Raw genomic sequence first — 19,047 nt, forward strand, 5'->3', positions numbered from 1 at the left:
AGATCTGCAAAGGGTGGTGCGCTCGGCAGAACGCATCATTCAATCAGAGCTCCCTGTCCTGCTGTCCATCTACACCAAGCGGTGCAAGTCCAAAGCTAGGAAGATTATGATGGACCTCTCCCATCCCAACAATGGACTCTTCTCACTGTTGAGGTCTGGGAAGCGCTTCCGCTCCCTTAAGGCCAAAACAGAGAGAATGAGGAGGAGCTTCTTCCCCCAGGCTATTCGGGCCCTGAACCAGGTGTAGGACTGGACTCTCCCAAACACGTCACTATAAGACTGGACTCTCACACACGTCACCACACGCACCACCACACATTTCCTATAATCCTATAATTCCTATAATTTATAATCCTTATCTTTATAATCTCTTCTGCTATTTGCACATTCTTTACTGTAAATTCCTAAGTTAATTTGTAAATTTTTGTAGTAAATTGTAAATATTGTAAAACTTTTCTTCTGTCATTTAATGGTCGGGCATTGTACAGCTACAAGCATTTCACCCCCATGTCATACTGTGTATGGTTGTGTGTGTGTGTGACAAATAAAATTTGAATTTGAATTTGAAATCAAGAAAGCAGCCGGGGGGGGGGCGCATTACTGATGTACATCATATACAGAAATAGTCAGTTAAGATGTTGGATGCTGAAAAATTGCAAACCCAACCAAATCAACCCCACAGACCACAAAGGGTTTGTGAATGAGGGTGCTCAAGTGAATAAAAACAAACATATCTCGCTGAGGCTCCAACTCCAATTTCCTTTCAACTGGCTTTCCATCTTGAGGCAGCGATCATTCATGAGCAAACCTGCTAATATCTTCATAGTTTCTTAAACATTACGGTGTGTATCAATGTTGTTTTGTATTGTTCAGTTTCTTTCTATCATATAAACAATACACAGATGATTCATTTAGGAAAAAGAGGAAAAAAAAAAGGAAATACAAAATAAAGCAAAACACACTCCAGTATCACTTCACCTGTTCTGAATCAGATTACATATCAAAAAGGAGCACAAAGAAATGCTCATTTCTCAAATATGGAAGTGCTTTTTTCCTATTTGCAGAAATAGCTGTCTAAAAATAAACTATAAGATAAAGTGTAGATTATGATTAGGCTTGATTTAAAAGTTCTTCCTGGAATTGGTGTCATTAAACCTAGAAAATGCATCCACATTTATATGAACACTACTGAAAAACTTACTTAGATACATTGGTGTAATGATCCAAAGTATATCATGTTTACCTTCTAATTCTCTGGATAGTCTGCATTAAGTATTCTGGATTAGAACTTTCCTACTGAAGCATCCAAGCAAACTTAAATCTGTCTGACTCTTGAGTGCCCTCTGGTTCCTTCCCAAATTCCCCAAGGCTGAGGTTTTGTGCCATATCCCAGTTCTCTGGCACAATCCCCAAGCTGGGAAACAGAAAGAATTCCAGATTAATTAAGACCATATTCTGTTTTCTTTTTCCTGACCAGTGTTATGGAGACAGAAAGCTATCAGAAAACTGAATATGTGGTTTAGGAGTCACATAATGTACCCATGATTTCAAGGTATCATTTTGGGTTTTCTGTGAAGGATCTCTGCAATCTGGGTGAATGAATCTGATGTTGCACTCTGGCTTCATGATGCTGATTATGTACCAAGAACTAGGCAGTCAAAACAGAATAAGCATGTTACAAAATCTCCTTGGATACCTTGGTTTGGCATAGCTGATCATGGATATTAAACTGAAGCTGTGGAGTGTGAAACCTAATAGCAGGCCTTATTTAATTAAACTTTTCTAATTTTACTCATGAAACATAACAGTCTATTACCAATACCATTCTAAAAATCCACCCCGAACCTACCCCGTTTTCCCAATTGGAAATTTCTGTTATTTCCCAAATTGTTGTAGCAATTGTAAATAATACATCTATTTTCTCTTCGCTTTGACTCAAGAAATCATGCATATAGTTACATATTATAACACGTGTATTCTTATGTTCACTTTCAGCCTGCCAAAAGTGTTTATTATAGCTGTGCTTTTGGCAGAGGGAATCTCTTTGCAGCACATTCTAGCCTGACCTGGGAGACATGAGGGAGCATAATACATTAAAGAAGCATTCCAGCTAACACTTTGTCCTGTTTTTCTTGCCCTCCTATGTTTTATTAGAAAACATTTTGTGTGTGCTAAATCTGGGGATTTCCACGCTCATTATCCTGTGGAGCTCCTAAGGTAAGGAGTGGAAAAAACAATAAACAGGTGGTATTAAGATGGATAGGGATATGTAAGCCTATTGAAATGAATCTGATGAACTCATGTAAAATGAGCGGTGGTTAGCACTATCATCTCACAACAGGGAGGTTCTTTTATAGATTTAAGGGCCTTTCAAGGGTTTCTCCCAGTTTTTTGCATGGATATCCCTGGAGCGCTCTGGTTTTGCACCCACAGTCCAAAGACATGCATGTTATGTTAACTGGTGAATCTTTAGCCATATGTGTGAGAAAACTGACAAGTAATTTGTGACAATCCTTAAAACTCCCTGAAAAGCCTTCAGCTGATCCAAAATGCTGCAGCGGGAATACTGACAGGAACTAGAAATAGAGAGAATATTTCTCCCATATTGGCTTCTCTTCATTGGCTCCCTGTTAAATTCAGAATCAAGTTTAAGAATCAAGTCTAAGAGGGGTCTTGAATCCCCATCTTATCCAAAAGACCTCATAGTACCACGTTACTCTAGAAGAGCACTTCAGGCTCAAACTGGTGGTTTACTTTGGGTTCCTAGATTCTTTAAAAGTAGAATGGGAGGTAGAGCCTTCATTGTTCTGTGGAACCATCTCCCAGTTTGAATTCGGGAGAAAGACGCCCTCTTTACTTTTAAGATTAGACCTAAAACCTTCCTTTTGGCGAATGCTTAGACCTGGATAAGGTGACCCTGAATCCTCCCTTAGTTATGTTGCTATAACCCTAGGCTACGAGGGGCTTCCATTGATCTACTGTTTCTTGTTCACTCACCTTTTTCTCTCTATGTGCTTATCCTGCCCTCACGACACGTGACCATGTGAAGCTAGACAGCAAGCGAACAAAATAGAGGAGATCTTCCACACAAGGCTTGCTTTTCTTGCTTTTAATGAAGATCCTTTAAAGCCTTATCTCTCTCAAGGCTTCTCCTTGCTATTTCTTATTTGTAACTGAAATATACAGAAAATGAAAATAAATTGCTAGCTAATACACATCTTAATGACAAACTTAGCCTAGCTTAACACGTGCGTTACATTAGCATCGCAGTTCACTCCAGGTAAACACATATAAAGGTTGTTTCTGAACATATTAATACTCCAAAGACGAACGTTTCCCAAGGTACAAGCGTGTAGGGCACTCTTAGCGTGTACATGAACTCGTTCACTCTTTTAATACTGCCGAAGCACTTTTCACAGCATTAACGGAGAAAACACGTCAAAGATATGCGAATAATCAGAGCGCTCCCTCGCTCCCGTTTCCGCACGTACAATACAAAGATTGCTTGTGATAACGATGTCTCACTCTGAGCAAATTTCGAACCCAGACATTTTAACTGTTTTTAGCATGAGTTACTTATAATATTTCTTAACTTTGAACTTATTTATCACTTTGCTTATGTAACTTAATCAGACTATGCATTAACTATTGACTTCTGACCAAAAGGCATAACAGTGCTTATGTAGCCTACTCTGCATTTAATTATTAGCTATTATTAATTAGGGCTGGGTATCGTCACTGATTTCTAGAATCGATTCAATTCCGATTCACAAGGTCCCGAATCGATTCGATCCACGATTCGATTTAATTCGATTCGATTCGATTCAATTTAAATCTGGGAAATTTTGACAGTCAGAAATATAATTCAGATCAGTACATTTACATATTTTTGTATCTATAAAAAGGAAGCTGACACTCGCAAGACTTTATCCAAGCTGTGAGCATCACAGCAGATGCCTTTGTGTCAAAGTAGCTGAAGATAAAACACAGAAAAACATGTAGGTGATTTTCCTGGCCTGGGATTTTATAAAAAATATTCTGCAGTACATCAAAAACGAAAGAAAACCATTAATTAATGAACATTACCTCTGACGTTACAGCGGTTTTATTAGAGACACGGCTAAGCATTTTGCATTTTGAATAATTTTAAAAAGTTTAAATTTGTTCAGTATTGAACAGCAGAAATGAGGTTTTCTTTTCGGAAGAATGTAAAAGGGAAAAAAACAGCGGCCGACAGCCTGTAAGCAACAGTAGACTTGTGCGTAACAAGCAAGCGAATAATGAAGAAAGCAAAACTGTTCGAGAGAGAGAGAGAAAGAGAGAGGGAGAGGGAGAGAGGGAGAGAGAGAGAGCTGCACATCGCAATGGAAGCAAAACAGTAAAAGAGTGAATTCATGACGATGTTTATGTGAAGCGTTTGGATCTTCTTTTGCTGCTGGTTCGGTCAATATTGTTTGGAGAGAGATCAAACTAACAGCCTTAGAATCAGCGCATAAAGGGCGTGAACACAAAGCGCGGACCCGGATCAGCGAGCTGTCGGCTTTCACATTCAGCCCCGACTGTGAGAAAGGCGACATCTAACTGATTCTGATCCGGGGGTCACGCCCTGTGTTTAAGTCTATGTGAAGAATCCCTGTACCTGCTCTCATTTACTGTTTGGTGGTTCTTGAAATTTTGTGAGATGTCACCAGAGATTCTGGCATTTCGGACAAAATAAATTTATATTAAAAAATCGATTCAGGATTTTAATGAATCGATTTTACGTTATCCAAGCCAGAATCGATTTTAATCGATGAATCGATTATAAAAACCCACCCCTATTATTAATGTCTGGTTCACTTCCACGGGGTAATTTTTGTCCTGTGTCTCTCCCATCACCTCTGACCGGTCATGGTGACTTACTTAAGATGTTTCGTCTGGATGCAGACAAGGGTTTCAACCAATTTTTGTAAGACTCTGCAGAAATATGTATGGCTGTGCTGAACTTTCCATGAACGGAACATCCTTCCAAGGTGAGGATTATAACACTAAACACAGCAAGATAGCGCTCAAATGAGTAGCAGCTGATCCCGTCTACCCCAGAGATTTCCTGCTTTGCGGTATTGTTGTTGAAGAGCATATGGTTTACCATGACTGATGACTAGCACTTGCTGGAAATTGTATGACCTCCGTGATGCTTCACATTAAGTTGGCGGTATTGTGGGTATGCAAAACCCACAGAGTGGTTGAATCAATATTGTCAAACTAAAACAGTCACAGAGGGCCTGTGAAAGAATGACCTAAATTTGAGATGACAGTTTAAATTGGAAAATAAAGTTGGAATTTAACTTTATATCCACAGAAGACACAGGGTGCACATTTAAAAGAGAGAAACCCATGTGGATTCACCCCCAAATACAATTTGCATTCCAAGACACTTGTGATGGAGCTGTTTTTTTTCTTGTTGCATAAAGACTTAAACATAAGCGGTTAGCCAAAATTACAGGCAACATGCATACAGCTACTATTGGAGACTGATAGAAAGTCTCTCTACAGTGAGTGCCAAACCAAAACTGTTGCACAGACACAAATGCAGGAAATGTGTCTCAGAATAAAAGCTTGCTGAAACACTGCCCTCTGATTGGCATCTACTGCTTAACTTATTATCAGGGATAAGGAAACAAAGTTTTTTGCACACACTGGGTTTTGAAAAGCAAGGAGAAAGAGTAAAGCTTGGATGTTTCTTAAGAAACACAAAGAACTAAAACGGACAACAGAACACTATAATTTAGTGTTGTTTAAAAACAGTAAGGTTGCTGGTTGTAGGAAAAATGTAAAAAGGCATTAGAAGTAACCTAAAGCAGGAAACATTGAAATCTTAGATGGCTCAAGTTTCATACAGCTTTCAGTATCTGCGCTTACTTTTCACAGAGGAAGGTTGAAAACGCTAAATCACGTTAGGATTTCTGTTTAAGCAATTTGTCAGTTTTCAGTCATCCTACATGTAATTGCGGTATAATCACACTCTCATTTAATTATTACACATGGCATGCACAGTCGGTCGGGGGTGCTCCAAATATTTATTGCCATTTGGAGACCAAATTAATACGTGCATGTTTTTACTTCTGTGCCTCAGCCAAGCAGATGAAGGTTAAAAGAAAACTGATGCCATTTTATAGCCATCTGTTTTGGATTTGAAACATAAAAATTTGCCATTTGAGCAGATTTGATCTGGCCTTCATCTTTGTGATAAAAAAAGGACCCAATAATTACAATAAAACTCATAATGGCTCACAGTCTAATGTGTTCCTTAAATCATTCATTGCGTTTTGTAACAGCTGTCATTTCAATGAGGCTTTGAGGCTGGGTTTTGGTTTAGCTTGAGTGCCATTCATTTTACAATTTGAGAGGTACGGTAAGATCACGGGGCTGTGCCGGGAGGACGGAGAGGACAGGTGAGATGGATTACAACTAATGAACTCGGCCCCTTTCTAGTGCCCGGACTCAGGAACGAGCGGTGTGCTTTCTGTGGGAAGGAGCTGGAAAATATATTCGGTGCCGAAGCAGTGATGCTATATTTAAAAATAAAGGTGCTCAGAGTGTGTCACTTTGAGAACTTTTATTTTTAAAGGTGTGGGTGTTGAACACAGTGTGGGTCCTGATCATATCACAGAGACATTAAAAAAAATTCGAGGAAAGTAATGACCACTTAAATGAGCAGGCTTCGATCACAAAGAAAAATATGCATAATAGATACAATCCATGAATCCTCTGCTTGGTGTTTTGCTCTCTAATATTGTAGGTCTTTACTTTGCAGTGTATATGCACGATGAGGTGACTGTTATTGTTGGTTAGCGTTATATAAATTAAATCGAACTGAACTGAGCTCAATTAACCATTGACAGAGCATTGTGTTCTGTCAATTTAAGAAGCAAGGGATTAAAGATCAATCCATAGTGATGACAGTTCACTAAGTGCAATTCCTGTCTCTGGTTTTTATTAATGGCAGGATTATATATACACTAATAATAATAATAATAATAATAATAATAATAATATAGCAGTATTAGCTTCCATTTATATATTTGTTGACAGATAGATAATACAAATATGTAAATAATGCAATTACACATTAATTCATTTAATTTAGCAGGGAAAAATAAATATTAAATGCTGTTAAACAAAATACTATTATTGATTAGCATATGCTACAAATGCATCATTTGGCCCACTCATTGGAGTTTTGGCGCCACTAAGTGGTGAATTGATAGAACAGATTCCTAATAATAAAGATAATAATGATTACTGTTTCCATCATTCTTTAGAAGCTTTTGTATGCCTGTTATTTTTAATATGTTCTCCATATTATCGGGTTAACAAGCAGCTCATGAGACCCTGTCATAGATGCTGGTGCATGATTGTGATTTAAATGAGCTGGATGAAAACCTCACATTATTATAACGTTTGTGAGCGTTTTATGTCTCGTTACATGTCTCGCGCTTCTGCTTGAAAAATAAGTCTCCGTCTTCTACGGGAAGTACACTAGGACATTCTTCCGACAGTACGGGGCAAGGTTGCCATGGTAGCAGTTGTTAAACACTGTTGAACAGTAGCTAACTTTTGCTATTGTAGCCAGTACGCGTTACTTTCACGTGTTTTTAAAAATACTTTTGTAATAATAGTAATTTCGACAATTTCCTCTGTTTTTCGCGGTCAGGGCATCCATGTCAAAGTATAAGGTAAAAAGAAAGAAGCGACATTGTTCCCATAACAAAGATGTGGATGTGGCATTGCCTAGCTGCTAGAGTTATAACTTACTTACGGGATACACATGCTAATAATTTAATAATCAAAGCAGAAGAGTGCTGTTCAGCGTAGTATTCAGTTGTCTGAAAAACACACTCGTTGACCTTGGGTTATCCCAACTTTGTGGTGTTAAAACTGAAATAAAATAGTAACACATGAGAGCCACAAATTAGGAGGAAGTTGGGGTTAAGCAGCAATTTGCCAATTCTGAAAAATTGCTTATTGACAACATTTTTCAACATCTTACAACTTCACACTCAATTACCAATTAAGCTGGAAGTTGTCAAGTGTTTGTAAAGCTAACTTTTTTCACTCCTCACAGCCACTGAGTTCTTTTTGCTTCCTTTACCTTTACAGGCATATGGATACAAAGGCTCATATGAAGAGCGGTAAGTGTTGTTCGTAATTTGATTGTACATTTAAAAATACATGTACTGTGATGCAATGTTTCCTCAGGGAAGGAAGAAGCTGTGTGCGCTACAAATGTGGCCTGCCTTGTAACACCATACAGGATGTCTTGCACCAAAGACCAAACTGGATTGAAGTTAAAGAGTGAGTAGATTGATATTTTAGAAAGACTCTGTGGAATTATGTGCAGGATTGCATATATAGAAGGAAATCAGGAACATTCCCCAGAGAATGCTACACCAGGGATGGATGGCAGCGGTGTCTTTGATCCTGCAGCTTTCTTTTCTCCTCCTCACAGTGATGGTGAGTGGGACTTCAACTGGTGTGATGTGGGATGGCTGAGGGAGAATTTTGATCATACATACATGGAGGAGCACGTAAGGATAAACCACTTTCGCAACCATTATGAGGTGAGTTATCATCAGCCTGTGGTTTCATGTAACTGTTAAATGGACATTTTAGTGGTAAACAAGTCATTTCCTTTGTTTCTATGTTTTGCACTACAGCTGACTCGCAAAAATCTTATGGTGAAAAACCTCAAGAGATACCAGAAACAGCTTGAAAGGGAGGTTGGTTGCATAGAAGCATCCAACTGTGATTTTTTCCCTTGCACTTTTGCAATGCCCAGTGAGTATCATCTCTTTGTAGAGGAATTCAATCGAAGCCCTGGCAACACCTGGATCATGAAGCCGGTTAGTTAAAAAACAAGCAAAGAAAAAAACAAGTAACCAGGTGCAAAAACAACAAAAAAAAGTTTTTATGACCTCAGAAAGTAAAAATAAGTTATAACCATGCTGCTCCGATACCATGAAAATATATCTCTTTTGTCTAGGTTGGAAAATCTCAAGGCAAAGGCATTTTTCTGTTTCGAAAACTGAAAGACATCATAGAGTGGAAGAAGGTGGGGTTATGTAAAGAACTGGTTGTAAGTTAAACTGCTAAAAGGAGACATTTTGAGAGTCTGATTGATAATACTCACACAGGATGGTTCCCGCTCAGAGGAACAGAAGGACGGAGTTCAAGTGAAAAGCTATGTGGCACAGCGCTATATAGAGAACCCTTATTTAATCAATGGTAATGAGCATGCTAAAATAATACAATTTAATATAATTAATTTACAGTTTCATTTAACATACAATGAAAATTGACAATACTTTGTTTAGCAATGTTGACTGTTGTCGATGAGAAAATATCCTTGCTTCATTACCTTTTATGCTTTTTTCCCCAACAGGCAGAAAGTTTGATATGAGGGTCTATGTGCTGGTCACATCAGTATGTACTGATCCCTGTAGCTTGCATAGTTTTATATAAAATGAAAAATCTGCTGCATGTTAAAATCAGTTTGTCTCTCTTTCAGTATGTACCCCTGAAAGCCTGGCTGTATCGAGACGGCTTTGCGCGCTTCTCAGGCATTCGCTTTTCCCTCAGCAGTATTGATGACAAGTGTATCCCTTTTTCTACTATTGTTGTTGGGGTTTTTTTGCATTAAATTGAATGCTGATACATTTACTAATATACATTTAGCCCTGGGTTATCAGCATAATAAATTTAGGCTCTGTCTAATGAATTGTCATGTAAAAATAAATTTTAAATAGCTCAGTTTGGCCACATTTCCGAGACTGTCACATCCTAATTTTTTTTTTTTTTTTGCTTTTGTCCATGTTGAATCCCATCAGTAAAGTTTTCTCCTTAGCACCTATTTTCAGATATGCATCTCACCAATGTGTCTGTTCAAAAAACAGCACCTGACTATGATCACGAGAAGGTGTGTAATTCAGGAACCTCAAAGAAAAAGAGCTCATGTTACTTTTATGTTCTGAAACATGTCTGTTTTAAACAGCTTTTATCTCTTTATTGCTGCATTGTTTCATCCAATGATAAGCAGGGATGCAAGTGGCAGATGCAACAGCTTCGAAGATACCTGACTGCAAAACACGGCAGAGAGATGGTAGAAACCCTGTTTAAAGAGATGGACAACATCTTTGTCCGCAGTCTGCAGAGTGTACAAAAGGTCATTATTAATGACAAACACTGCTTTGAGCTCTATGGTTATGACATACTACTGGATCAGAACCTCAAACCGTAAGTCTATAAACACATGCCAACACAGTGCACTATCATATTTACGTGTATTTCTAAACATACACTACTAAACCATGCATGTCTATGCTTAAGAATTTTTGGGTTTCTCAATGGCCTGAAATAACTTGTATTACATATTTATAAAATAAAACTGAAATAAATACCTAAGGTAGGAGAATTCACTAGAAATGCATGAATAACCACAAACGAAATGCTCAGCATATCTGATAAGCTGAGAGCTGGGCTGTGCTAAATTACAGCGCACGGATTAATTAAAGCACCTCTGTCCACTGCAAATACTAGCCATCCTTAATGAACTGTCTGCTGTACTCGTGGATTGGCCCACAGTGGCATGAAAGTAAATGTTTGCTGAACATAATCAACCCTTCATCTTTCCACAGGTGGTTAATTGAGGTGAATGCCTCTCCATCACACACGCCCAGCTGTCAGGAGGATTACGAGATGAAATGCAGACTGCTGGAAGACACTTTGAATGTTGTGGATATGGAGGGAAGGTAAAGACCTCATTCATATGTTTTTCCGTTTTGTCATTAGGGAGCAGAGTTCGAGGACTTCCCCTCCCTGCAGTCATTTTATATGGTCTGAGCCTGGATTATAGCACATTTAAAAGTTAAGAATGTGAGTGTGAAGAAGCACTTTTGAAAAGCTTACTTCCATTTCCTTTTTTTGCATACTGTGTTCTAATGGACTGTTTTCTCCTTAGGCTCACTGGGAAGGAGAAAAGAGTGGGTGGCTATGATCTCATGTGGAATGATGGTCCTGTCTACAGAGAGGATGCCAACCTACAAACATTTGGCAGCTCAGGTTTCACAGCCAACACACACCTAGGTAGCCTAAATGTGCTGCTCCTGGTTTTTTTTTTCCTTTTCTTTTCGAGGCAACAGTAATTCCCATTCTAAGAACCTCTTCTTTGTTGCAGGGTGTGTAAACGACAGAGAGAAACAGCTTCGCCAGCTTCTAAAACCATTTCCATGCCAAAGGAAGGCATAATCAGATTGAGATTTTCTACTACAATGCTGCTACTCCAGTACTTAGTGTTAAAGATTGAATAATCAGGGTGGCATTGAGGGGTCTAATTAAGCGGCCAGCTATGGGGAAATACATCTCTAATGCTTTATACAGTTATCTGTGCAGATCTGATGCTTAAAATCTACTACAAACCATGTAACAACCCTACATTACATTCAACAAGAAATACACCAGTACAGAGGGTTTTTCTTTTGAATCCAATACTGTAATCAATGTGCTTGAATGGCAGCGTGTGTTTGCATGTTTGCATGCACAATGTCAATGACAAAAACACTTGTGAATCTGGCACCATTTCTTCAGGTGCTTCAAAGAATGACCAACAGACCAGTGCCGCTTGTGTGCAAAACATTTATTTCTATGCCTTACAAATACTCGCATTCAACATTGAGAAAATACTGTACATACCACAATCTTTCTGCGTGCATGTCGATGTAATGTACACATTTAGAACAACACTGCCACTCCAGGCCCCTTATCTATGGCTTTGATAGTTTACATAGATATTTAAGTTAAGAGGTGCAGTCAGAATAAGTAGCACATTTACAGTGGTGTCGTGTTTTCATGAATCAAGTGCACATAGTAATCACAAGAAACAGATAAAATACTCATGTAAACACAGTGTCCTACAGACATCAAGTATGGGATATGGAGGTGATATGTAGAACATTACAGCTTAGTAGCTATGATCCTCTGAACTTCCATTGAATCCTGGGAATGACACAAAGTTACATTCAGCTCTTTTTCTTTGCGTTTTTGTTTTTGTGCGTGACAGTGTAAACAGCAATGATGATGGGGGGAAAAAAGAAGAAGAAGAAGAAGAAAGTACAAGTCAACCACAGCACTTCTGATAAATATAACTATGGCATATAAAATTTGGAAAAATATGCATTTACATTCGTAGCAAACATTACACCGTCTTCAATGATAGAAAGAGCTCAGCTCTATGCAAAATACAGTATATTATCATAACTACAATTCAAGCTGTTCAAACATGAAAAGCCCTTGTAACCAAAAATTTAAAACCATATCACAAATATATCTGGAACAGACCACATTACTGCAGTACCCCACCACTTACTTTGCCTCCTTTTCACCTAAACTTGCTTTAACTTAAAATGTGTCTTAAAACATGGAGGCACCAAAGGAACAATAAAAAGCAACATTGAGGAAAAAAAAAATAAGAACATTGAAAACAAATACATTCCAACATTCAAAAATTGCACTGAAACAGCTATGGTCGTATTTGATGGTTGAAACATAGTGACCTCTGTTTATCTTCACTGTGAATTACTTATGCTGAAAACTGGCCAGCGGGACAGTAAATGCTTATTTTAACATTAGAGGATTACTGAGCAATGACTGTGCAGTGCAATAGTTTTACTTATTTATTTATTGTACACAAAAGCTTTACTTTTTTGAATAATAGCAGTGTTCAGGCTCATAGTGAGCCATATAACTATAACTGTACATTCGGAATTAAATGCAGCGTATATAGTTCTGCTCTATTTAAATGTCGAGTTATCTTTGCTGTTTATTTTCTGTATTCTAGCTGCACGATTGCTGATGGTTTCGACCTTTAAAGGCTGTACACCACTTACTGATTTAGCTGTACAACAGTTAGAACATGTTAGTATTACACAGTTTACACAGAAAGCAAGCATAGATTCAAGCTCCTGTACCGAGTAACCTCTAAGGAAAGCACTATATTGCAAGTCTACAGGGGTTACTTTGCGACAAAGTGCACATTTTTCATTTTGCCGCACTGCTTACTACTGACTGGGGCTTTGGGGAGAGAGGACAGGTCTTTAGCAGCTCTTTTCATGGCTGTTTTAGAGGCCTGGCCTACTGCCTCTGTCTTCTGCCAGTCCCTCTCCTCTTTCTTGGATGTCATGGTCTCTCTCTTACTTGCAGCAAAAGCACGTTTCTCTGCACCGGTTGCTTTCATGCCACCAGCCTCCTTTTTAACATCTGTCTCAGAGTTAGCTCTGACACGGCTTTTCCTCGCCTGACCTCTGCTGTTTGGGTTAGTGCCAGATTCCTGGGGTAGCTTACGGGCATTGCCTGCAGCCTGCATTTGCCTGTGGTGACTCTTTCCAGCTGAGGGGCTAACTGGGGTGTGAGCCCCTCCCACACTTCCACCTTGCCCTCCTGGGCTCCTACCTTCTGTGGAGGGAGCTCGGGTCTCACTGCTGCTCCTTTTTGTCGGTGCACTGGGTCTGGCTCTGCGCTCAAGCAGTGGGCTGAGTCGTGAGTGGCGCTGGTAGACATAAGCAGAGCAGCTTCCATTGCACAATGGGTAGCGAATGTGACAGTGAGGACAGACTGGAAGGCGGGAGACTTGGTGCTGGGTTGAGGCAGGTGATGGGGGGTTGTTGACAGGTGCAAATGGGAATGCTCGCTGGGTGTGCCGCAGCCCTTTTGGGGAGTTGAGTCGGGATGGTGGAGCTGTGTGAGGCCTAGGTTGATGAGCTGTAGTAGCAGAGGAGAAGCCCTGTGGCCTTGGGCGGCTCCCAGGCAGACGGCTGCTCTCTGCTTGCACCGTTTGAATCTGGAGCCACTCCAGCTGGAGGAGCTTCTCCAGGTACTTCTCTAAGGACCCTACTGGCTTAGGCCGGGGGGCACCACGACCCTCTGTATGCAGAAACACTGCCAGCTGTCTCAGACTCCAACTGTTAAAGGGAGGAGGAAGAAAGTCTGGGTAACTGTAGCTGGGTTTCTCATTCTCATCTTCATCACCCACTGCCCCATGGGGTCCCGGAAAGTCTGGGGGAAAGTCGCTAGAGTTGATGATCTCTGCCCGGAGGTTGAGATGGGGAGGGGTACAGGGAGTGCATGGGGAGGGCAGAACTGGAAGCCTCTCAGAGTCCGACAGATCACTTGCACTGTCTGTGTCATCATCTTTGTGGTTGTAGTGCTGCTGGAGTGCCTCGGGGGTGGGAGCTGGGGAGTGCATCAGGGGCTGAGCCGGCACTTGCCGTACTCCTGATATCGGAGAGAGAGGCAGCGAGAGGGCTCGCCGATTTTTTCCCATCCCCCCACGGTTTTGCTGGAGCTCGCTGGTGCATTGGGACACACGTTGATTTTCTCGCTTTTCCTCCTTCCTGTGTGCATAAGATTGCTTGCGGAGCTGAGGTCTCAAATCCCCTTCTTCTTCGGGGCTGTAAGGAGACAGACGGGGAAAAGCTGTTGGGGATTTAGGGATTTACAAAGTAATCGCAAAGCATGCACACCCCCAACTCCACTCTTACCTGGACACTTTGCTTGTATTGCGTGTAGTGCAAGGCTTCACTCTGGCACCTTTTGATTGTGCACCCTGTAAAACAATCTCTCATTACTTCTGCTTTTTGTACACAGGTAGGAACTCATGAGGCAACACTATCTTGCTATCAAATAATAAAAATAATAATGACGTTGTATACATTTACATCCCTTTAATTTATCAGGCTATCATTTACATACTCTGTGCACTGTTGTCACCGTGTCCTTATCTTGACCTGGTCCTGGGAGACCATTTTTCATTTGGCCCACAGATTTCTTCGTCTTGTTACCCTTCTTTGAACTGCAAAAACACAACACGGGTTTGTTAGGATCGCCTTCGCGTCAAGGATACAAATAAAACGAAAAAAAAGAGAAAAAAACGTGCAATACCCGTCAGCGTAAACAAGGCCTACCTGGTTACTGTTCCGCTATTTTCGGTATTTTTCACCCGAATCTTCTCTTTGGAAACGACGCGTTTCAGTGTCGTGGATGCTGTGCGCTCCTGCATGATGGGCCCCATGTTGCAGCACAGTGGGGGATGATTGTTGCTTTCGAGTCCGACGCAGTTAGATCACACGGTAGCTAAAGAACCCAACCGACATCTCGGATCACATATTCCAGTCTGATAATTAGGCTAAAAACACCCATTTTCTCAAAAATGCTGCAGTGCATCGTGCGTAGATGTCAAGCGTCCCCTGTATCCGCAGGTTGAAACGCGTCCTCCTAATCTCCGTCGTATGGCCCCGCTGCTCGATCGCAGATCAGCTTTTATTTGAATCGCTTGCTGACAGCTGGCGCGTCTCCTTCCCCGATGTCGTCCTCATCACCATTACAAATGCGAGACGGTGACACGGCGCAAACGCTTTGTTTGGCTCGCCGTCCCAGTCAGATAGGTTTGTTTACCTGCTGCTGACTGGCTCGCCTGTTCGTGTCGAAGCGAGCGTCAGCGGTGCATCATGGGAGTTGCAGTTAAAAGCGCGCTGGCTTCATTTTAAAGCGTTTGCTGAAGCCCCTTTTTTGCAGAGTCTTGCTTGCAGTCGATAAGCAAATGGAGTGCACAAGATGGGATCCGATGAGGACCGTGTCCCAGAGAAGGAGTTAAACAGCGTGAACTCGCACCCGCTTCATTTAAAGTACTCAATCACCCATGCGACGTCATTCTGGTCCGTGTGTAGTTTCCTGTTAACTGCGAGCACGTCAGCTGATCTGTATAGACCTCACGTTGAATGCATGTATGGGATGTTGGAGAGCGATGAAGGCAGTTAGCAGTTACAAATCAGGCTACGCGGTTGCAACCAATAACAGGCACTACACGCAGCACTGATAATACTACTCTACATGGAGGATCGAGATTGGGCTGCTTCCTACAGCTTATACGTGACTGACTCTTCGCATCTTCACATGGTGAGGTGATGTCAACGTCTGATTGCAGCAAGTGATGTTAAAGGCAGTTTCAGGAATACTGCAGTCATTTAGAGAGGCAGAAAAAGACCGTATGCATGCATGCGGGCACGTACTCCCCGAGTACACGCCCACTCTCTACTGTTTAAACGTCAAAGTTGCTCTGTTGAAAGTTGCTTCATGGCTTGTTGCATTTAGTAAGCTGACGCTGAAGCTTATGCTTTTACTTCCCAACTTTACAGGTGAACTGAACCCCTGCTCTCACCACACATGGATAAAGGGTGGTTTATTGGACTTGAGAGGATTCCTCCAGCACAGTCTGAACAGAGGAGGTCATGTGTTACTATTAACCTGACTGAAATGCTCCGGGCTGACAAGCCTAATGTGCAGAAGAAGCCAGTTCCAATCCGTCCCCCGAGCCCCAGAGTTTCGTTCCCAAAACAACAGTTTCACCGCAGTCTCTCCTGTGAACCTACGCCTAAACCCATCATCCGTCAGCGGTCGCACTCGCTGCCTTCTGCCACTGACAAGAAGAAGCAGTGCAGAAGTGTTGGCGTACGGTTTGTTGACTCTTTGGGACTGGACCTGGAAGACGTCAAGATTTTTAAATCGGGAGAGGATCCACTTGTGCCCCATCATGTTACCTTTAGACTGTTGATGAGTGCAGAGATGGCAGATGGAAGGCATATGGAGATTTCTTTGCCATACCTGAAGCCAGCATTTGCCCAGCAACCTGGAGACCATCCAGGATTCCTGCATCGTCTCCATGAGCAGAAAGTTTGTCTTGAAAGAGTCTTGTGTTTTGAGTTGGGGGTCATCGGAATCACCCAAGTCCTCAATTTGGACTTTGAGAAAGATGTGACGGCTCGTTATTCTTTTACAGGATGGAAGAGTTGTGCAGAAGCTAAGGCCTCTTGGGTGTCCAGCATCACTAAGAACTGTGAGGGCAGAATGGGCCAAATCAGCTGCGATACATTTCGTTTTCATCTGCCTGTACCTCCATTCCTGCAACCAGAAGCAGTGTTAGAGTTTGCCATTCAGTACAAAGTCTGTGGTGCTGAGTACTGGGACAACAACGATGGAAAGAATTATAAATTAATTTGCAAGAACTACAAGCTCTCTGTGCCCAAAGAATGCGAGGATAGCATGGTGCACTTCACTTAGTATGCACACAAAAGGGAGAAGAGTTTGAGCATTAGAACACTTAATGATTACATGTAGCAATATCTATACAAAAAACACTCGGTAAACACATCTGTCAAGGCCGTTTGGGGTCATTTTTGCAATTTTTAACCAATCTGCATAAAAAATACGTTTTTGAGCGTGCTATAGCTTGCCATAAAATCCTTTGGGATTTGTCTTTTTGGGGGGTATTTTATGTGTAATGTTAATGGCAATAAGATAAAATGCACTGATGGAGGCATAACCACACACAGGAAACTGTTGATGCTCTTAGTAGTGCTGGCATAATAGCAGTTTGAATAAAACACACACACACACAAGTGCACTTACACCTGGTGCCAGCTTTACTGCCACTTGTATTTTTGTTTGTAAAAATTGCACTGAATTGTTATATTTTCCTAATAAACGTTGCACTTCAGTGTGGGAACATCCCATACAAAATTTTTGGGTTAAAATGAAATTAATGGACTTCACAGTCCAGGCTTTCTACCAGCTGGATGTTGGTCTTCTGGACCAGTTTGCTGAGTTTTTAGGATCTGTATTTGGAAGTCAAATGTTGTCAAAACATGCCATAGATACAGTGTACATGTTTCTCATGTGCTAAGCCATACTCTTGAAATGCAGGAGTCCTGCATCTCAAATGGGCTTGAAGATGCCTTTCTAAAAAAAAGCTGTTATGTACATTCCTAATTACAGAATACTCGAACAAACATATTTTGTAAATATTTCAGCTATAAGAGAATAAATGACTTTACTCTCAAGGGAAATGTAATGTTTTATATTTGCAAAAGTGGCAGATTCTAAGTAGCAGTAGGCCTACCACACTGTGAAAATACCCACTACCAGCTAAAATCCTGTATTCTAAATCTTACTTAGGTGTGAATATGCAAGTATTATCGCAGGAAACATGCTTCCTGATTGTGTTTTCCTTTTATATGTGTTGTTGTTGTTGTTGAATTGCTGTTGCCCTGATACCTGTGTGTATTGCATTTCACTGCTGTAATGTTGGCAGCACGGTGGCACGGTGGTTAGCACTGTTGCCGCACAGCAAGAAGGTCCTGAGTTTAATTCCACCATCAGGCCGGGGTCTTTCTGTGTGGAGTTTGCATGTTCTCCCCGTGTTTGCGTGGGTTCTCTCCGGGTACTCCGGCTTCCTCCCACCGTCCAAAGACATGCAGCTTGTGGGGATAGGTTAATTGATTAATCTAAATTGTCACTAGGTGTGAATGGTTGTCTGTCCCTATGTGTTGGCCCTGCGACAGACTGGCGACCTGTCCAGGGTGTACCCCGCCTTTCGCCCTATGACAGCTGGGATAGGCTCCAGCGCCCCCCCGCGACCCTGAAAAGGATAAGCGGAAGCGAATGGATGGATGCTGTAATGTTGAAAATGGGGCTAAGTTTAATTGCTGCTGCGTAGTTTATTGCAGAACAATGGGTTCTATAGGAAGATGTTAGTAGGGTTCCCCAAAAATTGATTCTGTTCATCTAGACGTAGCGTTTTCAGTTAGTAGTGTTGTTGTCTTGTCAGAAAAACAACCATGTTTTTAGCTTTGTAAGTTTTTTTTTCTTTTTTAAAGGTGTTTAAATACACTATGAGGACAAAAGTATTGGGTCGCATGTCTCACTCTTTGAATTCATGTGTATAAAACCAAGCATCTATAGCCATGTGTTCAAGCTTAGCAAACATTTGTAAAATAATTGGTAGCTTTGAAGAGCTCAATTTGAATTTGAGCGTTGTATTGTAATAGAATGCCACATTTTTAAAGAGTCATTTCCTGGAAATTTTTCCCACCTAGATATTCGGTATTTTTGAAAAGTGGAAGTATTTAGAAACCACAGCCACCCACGAAGTGGCAGACCATATAAAGTTACACACCGGGG

At 41.0% G+C, this 19,047-nt stretch overlaps 3 protein-coding genes across 3 annotated transcripts; 2 read left to right on the forward strand and 1 right to left on the reverse strand.

Annotated features, from left to right (window-relative positions):
• The first annotated feature begins 7,561 nt into the window (after positions 1–7,561).
• Positions 7,562–11,494, forward strand: ttll9 (tubulin tyrosine ligase-like family, member 9). The gene is made up of 14 exons (XM_085394148.1): positions 7,562–7,718; positions 8,143–8,174; positions 8,242–8,337; positions 8,492–8,603; positions 8,700–8,885; positions 9,026–9,094; positions 9,177–9,267; positions 9,425–9,465; positions 9,551–9,638; positions 9,900–9,958; positions 10,079–10,275; positions 10,677–10,790; positions 11,000–11,124; positions 11,216–11,494. Exons 1-14 carry the CDS (start codon positions 7,704–7,706, stop codon positions 11,284–11,286), a joined length of 1,296 nt encoding a protein of 431 aa, XP_085250274.1. The 5' UTR covers positions 7,562–7,703; the 3' UTR covers positions 11,287–11,494.
• A 183-nt stretch (positions 11,495–11,677) lies between these two features.
• fam217ba (family with sequence similarity 217 member Ba) lies at positions 11,678–15,506 on the reverse strand. The gene is made up of 4 exons (XM_085394147.1): positions 14,997–15,506; positions 14,785–14,884; positions 14,574–14,638; positions 11,678–14,483 (listed from the first exon to the last, which is right to left on the reverse strand). The coding sequence occupies exons 1-4, from the start codon at positions 15,101–15,103 to the stop codon at positions 13,049–13,051; spliced, it is 1,707 nt and encodes a 568-aa protein (XP_085250273.1). The 5' UTR covers positions 15,104–15,506; the 3' UTR covers positions 11,678–13,048.
• A 282-nt stretch (positions 15,507–15,788) lies between these two features.
• ppp1r3da (protein phosphatase 1, regulatory subunit 3Da) lies at positions 15,789–18,820 on the forward strand. The gene is made up of 2 exons (XM_085394149.1): positions 15,789–15,987; positions 16,227–18,820. Exon 2 carries the CDS (start codon positions 16,255–16,257, stop codon positions 17,146–17,148), a length of 894 nt encoding a protein of 297 aa, XP_085250275.1. The 5' UTR covers positions 15,789–15,987; positions 16,227–16,254; the 3' UTR covers positions 17,149–18,820.
• The last annotated feature ends 227 nt before the right edge of the window (positions 18,821–19,047 follow it).

Source organism: Rhamphochromis longiceps, linkage group LG20 (assembly GCF_057381845.1).
Source record: "Rhamphochromis longiceps isolate RC_006_pf linkage group LG20, R_longiceps_female_GT1.1, whole genome shotgun sequence".
Taxonomy (NCBI): domain Eukaryota; kingdom Metazoa; phylum Chordata; class Actinopteri; order Cichliformes; family Cichlidae; genus Rhamphochromis; species Rhamphochromis longiceps.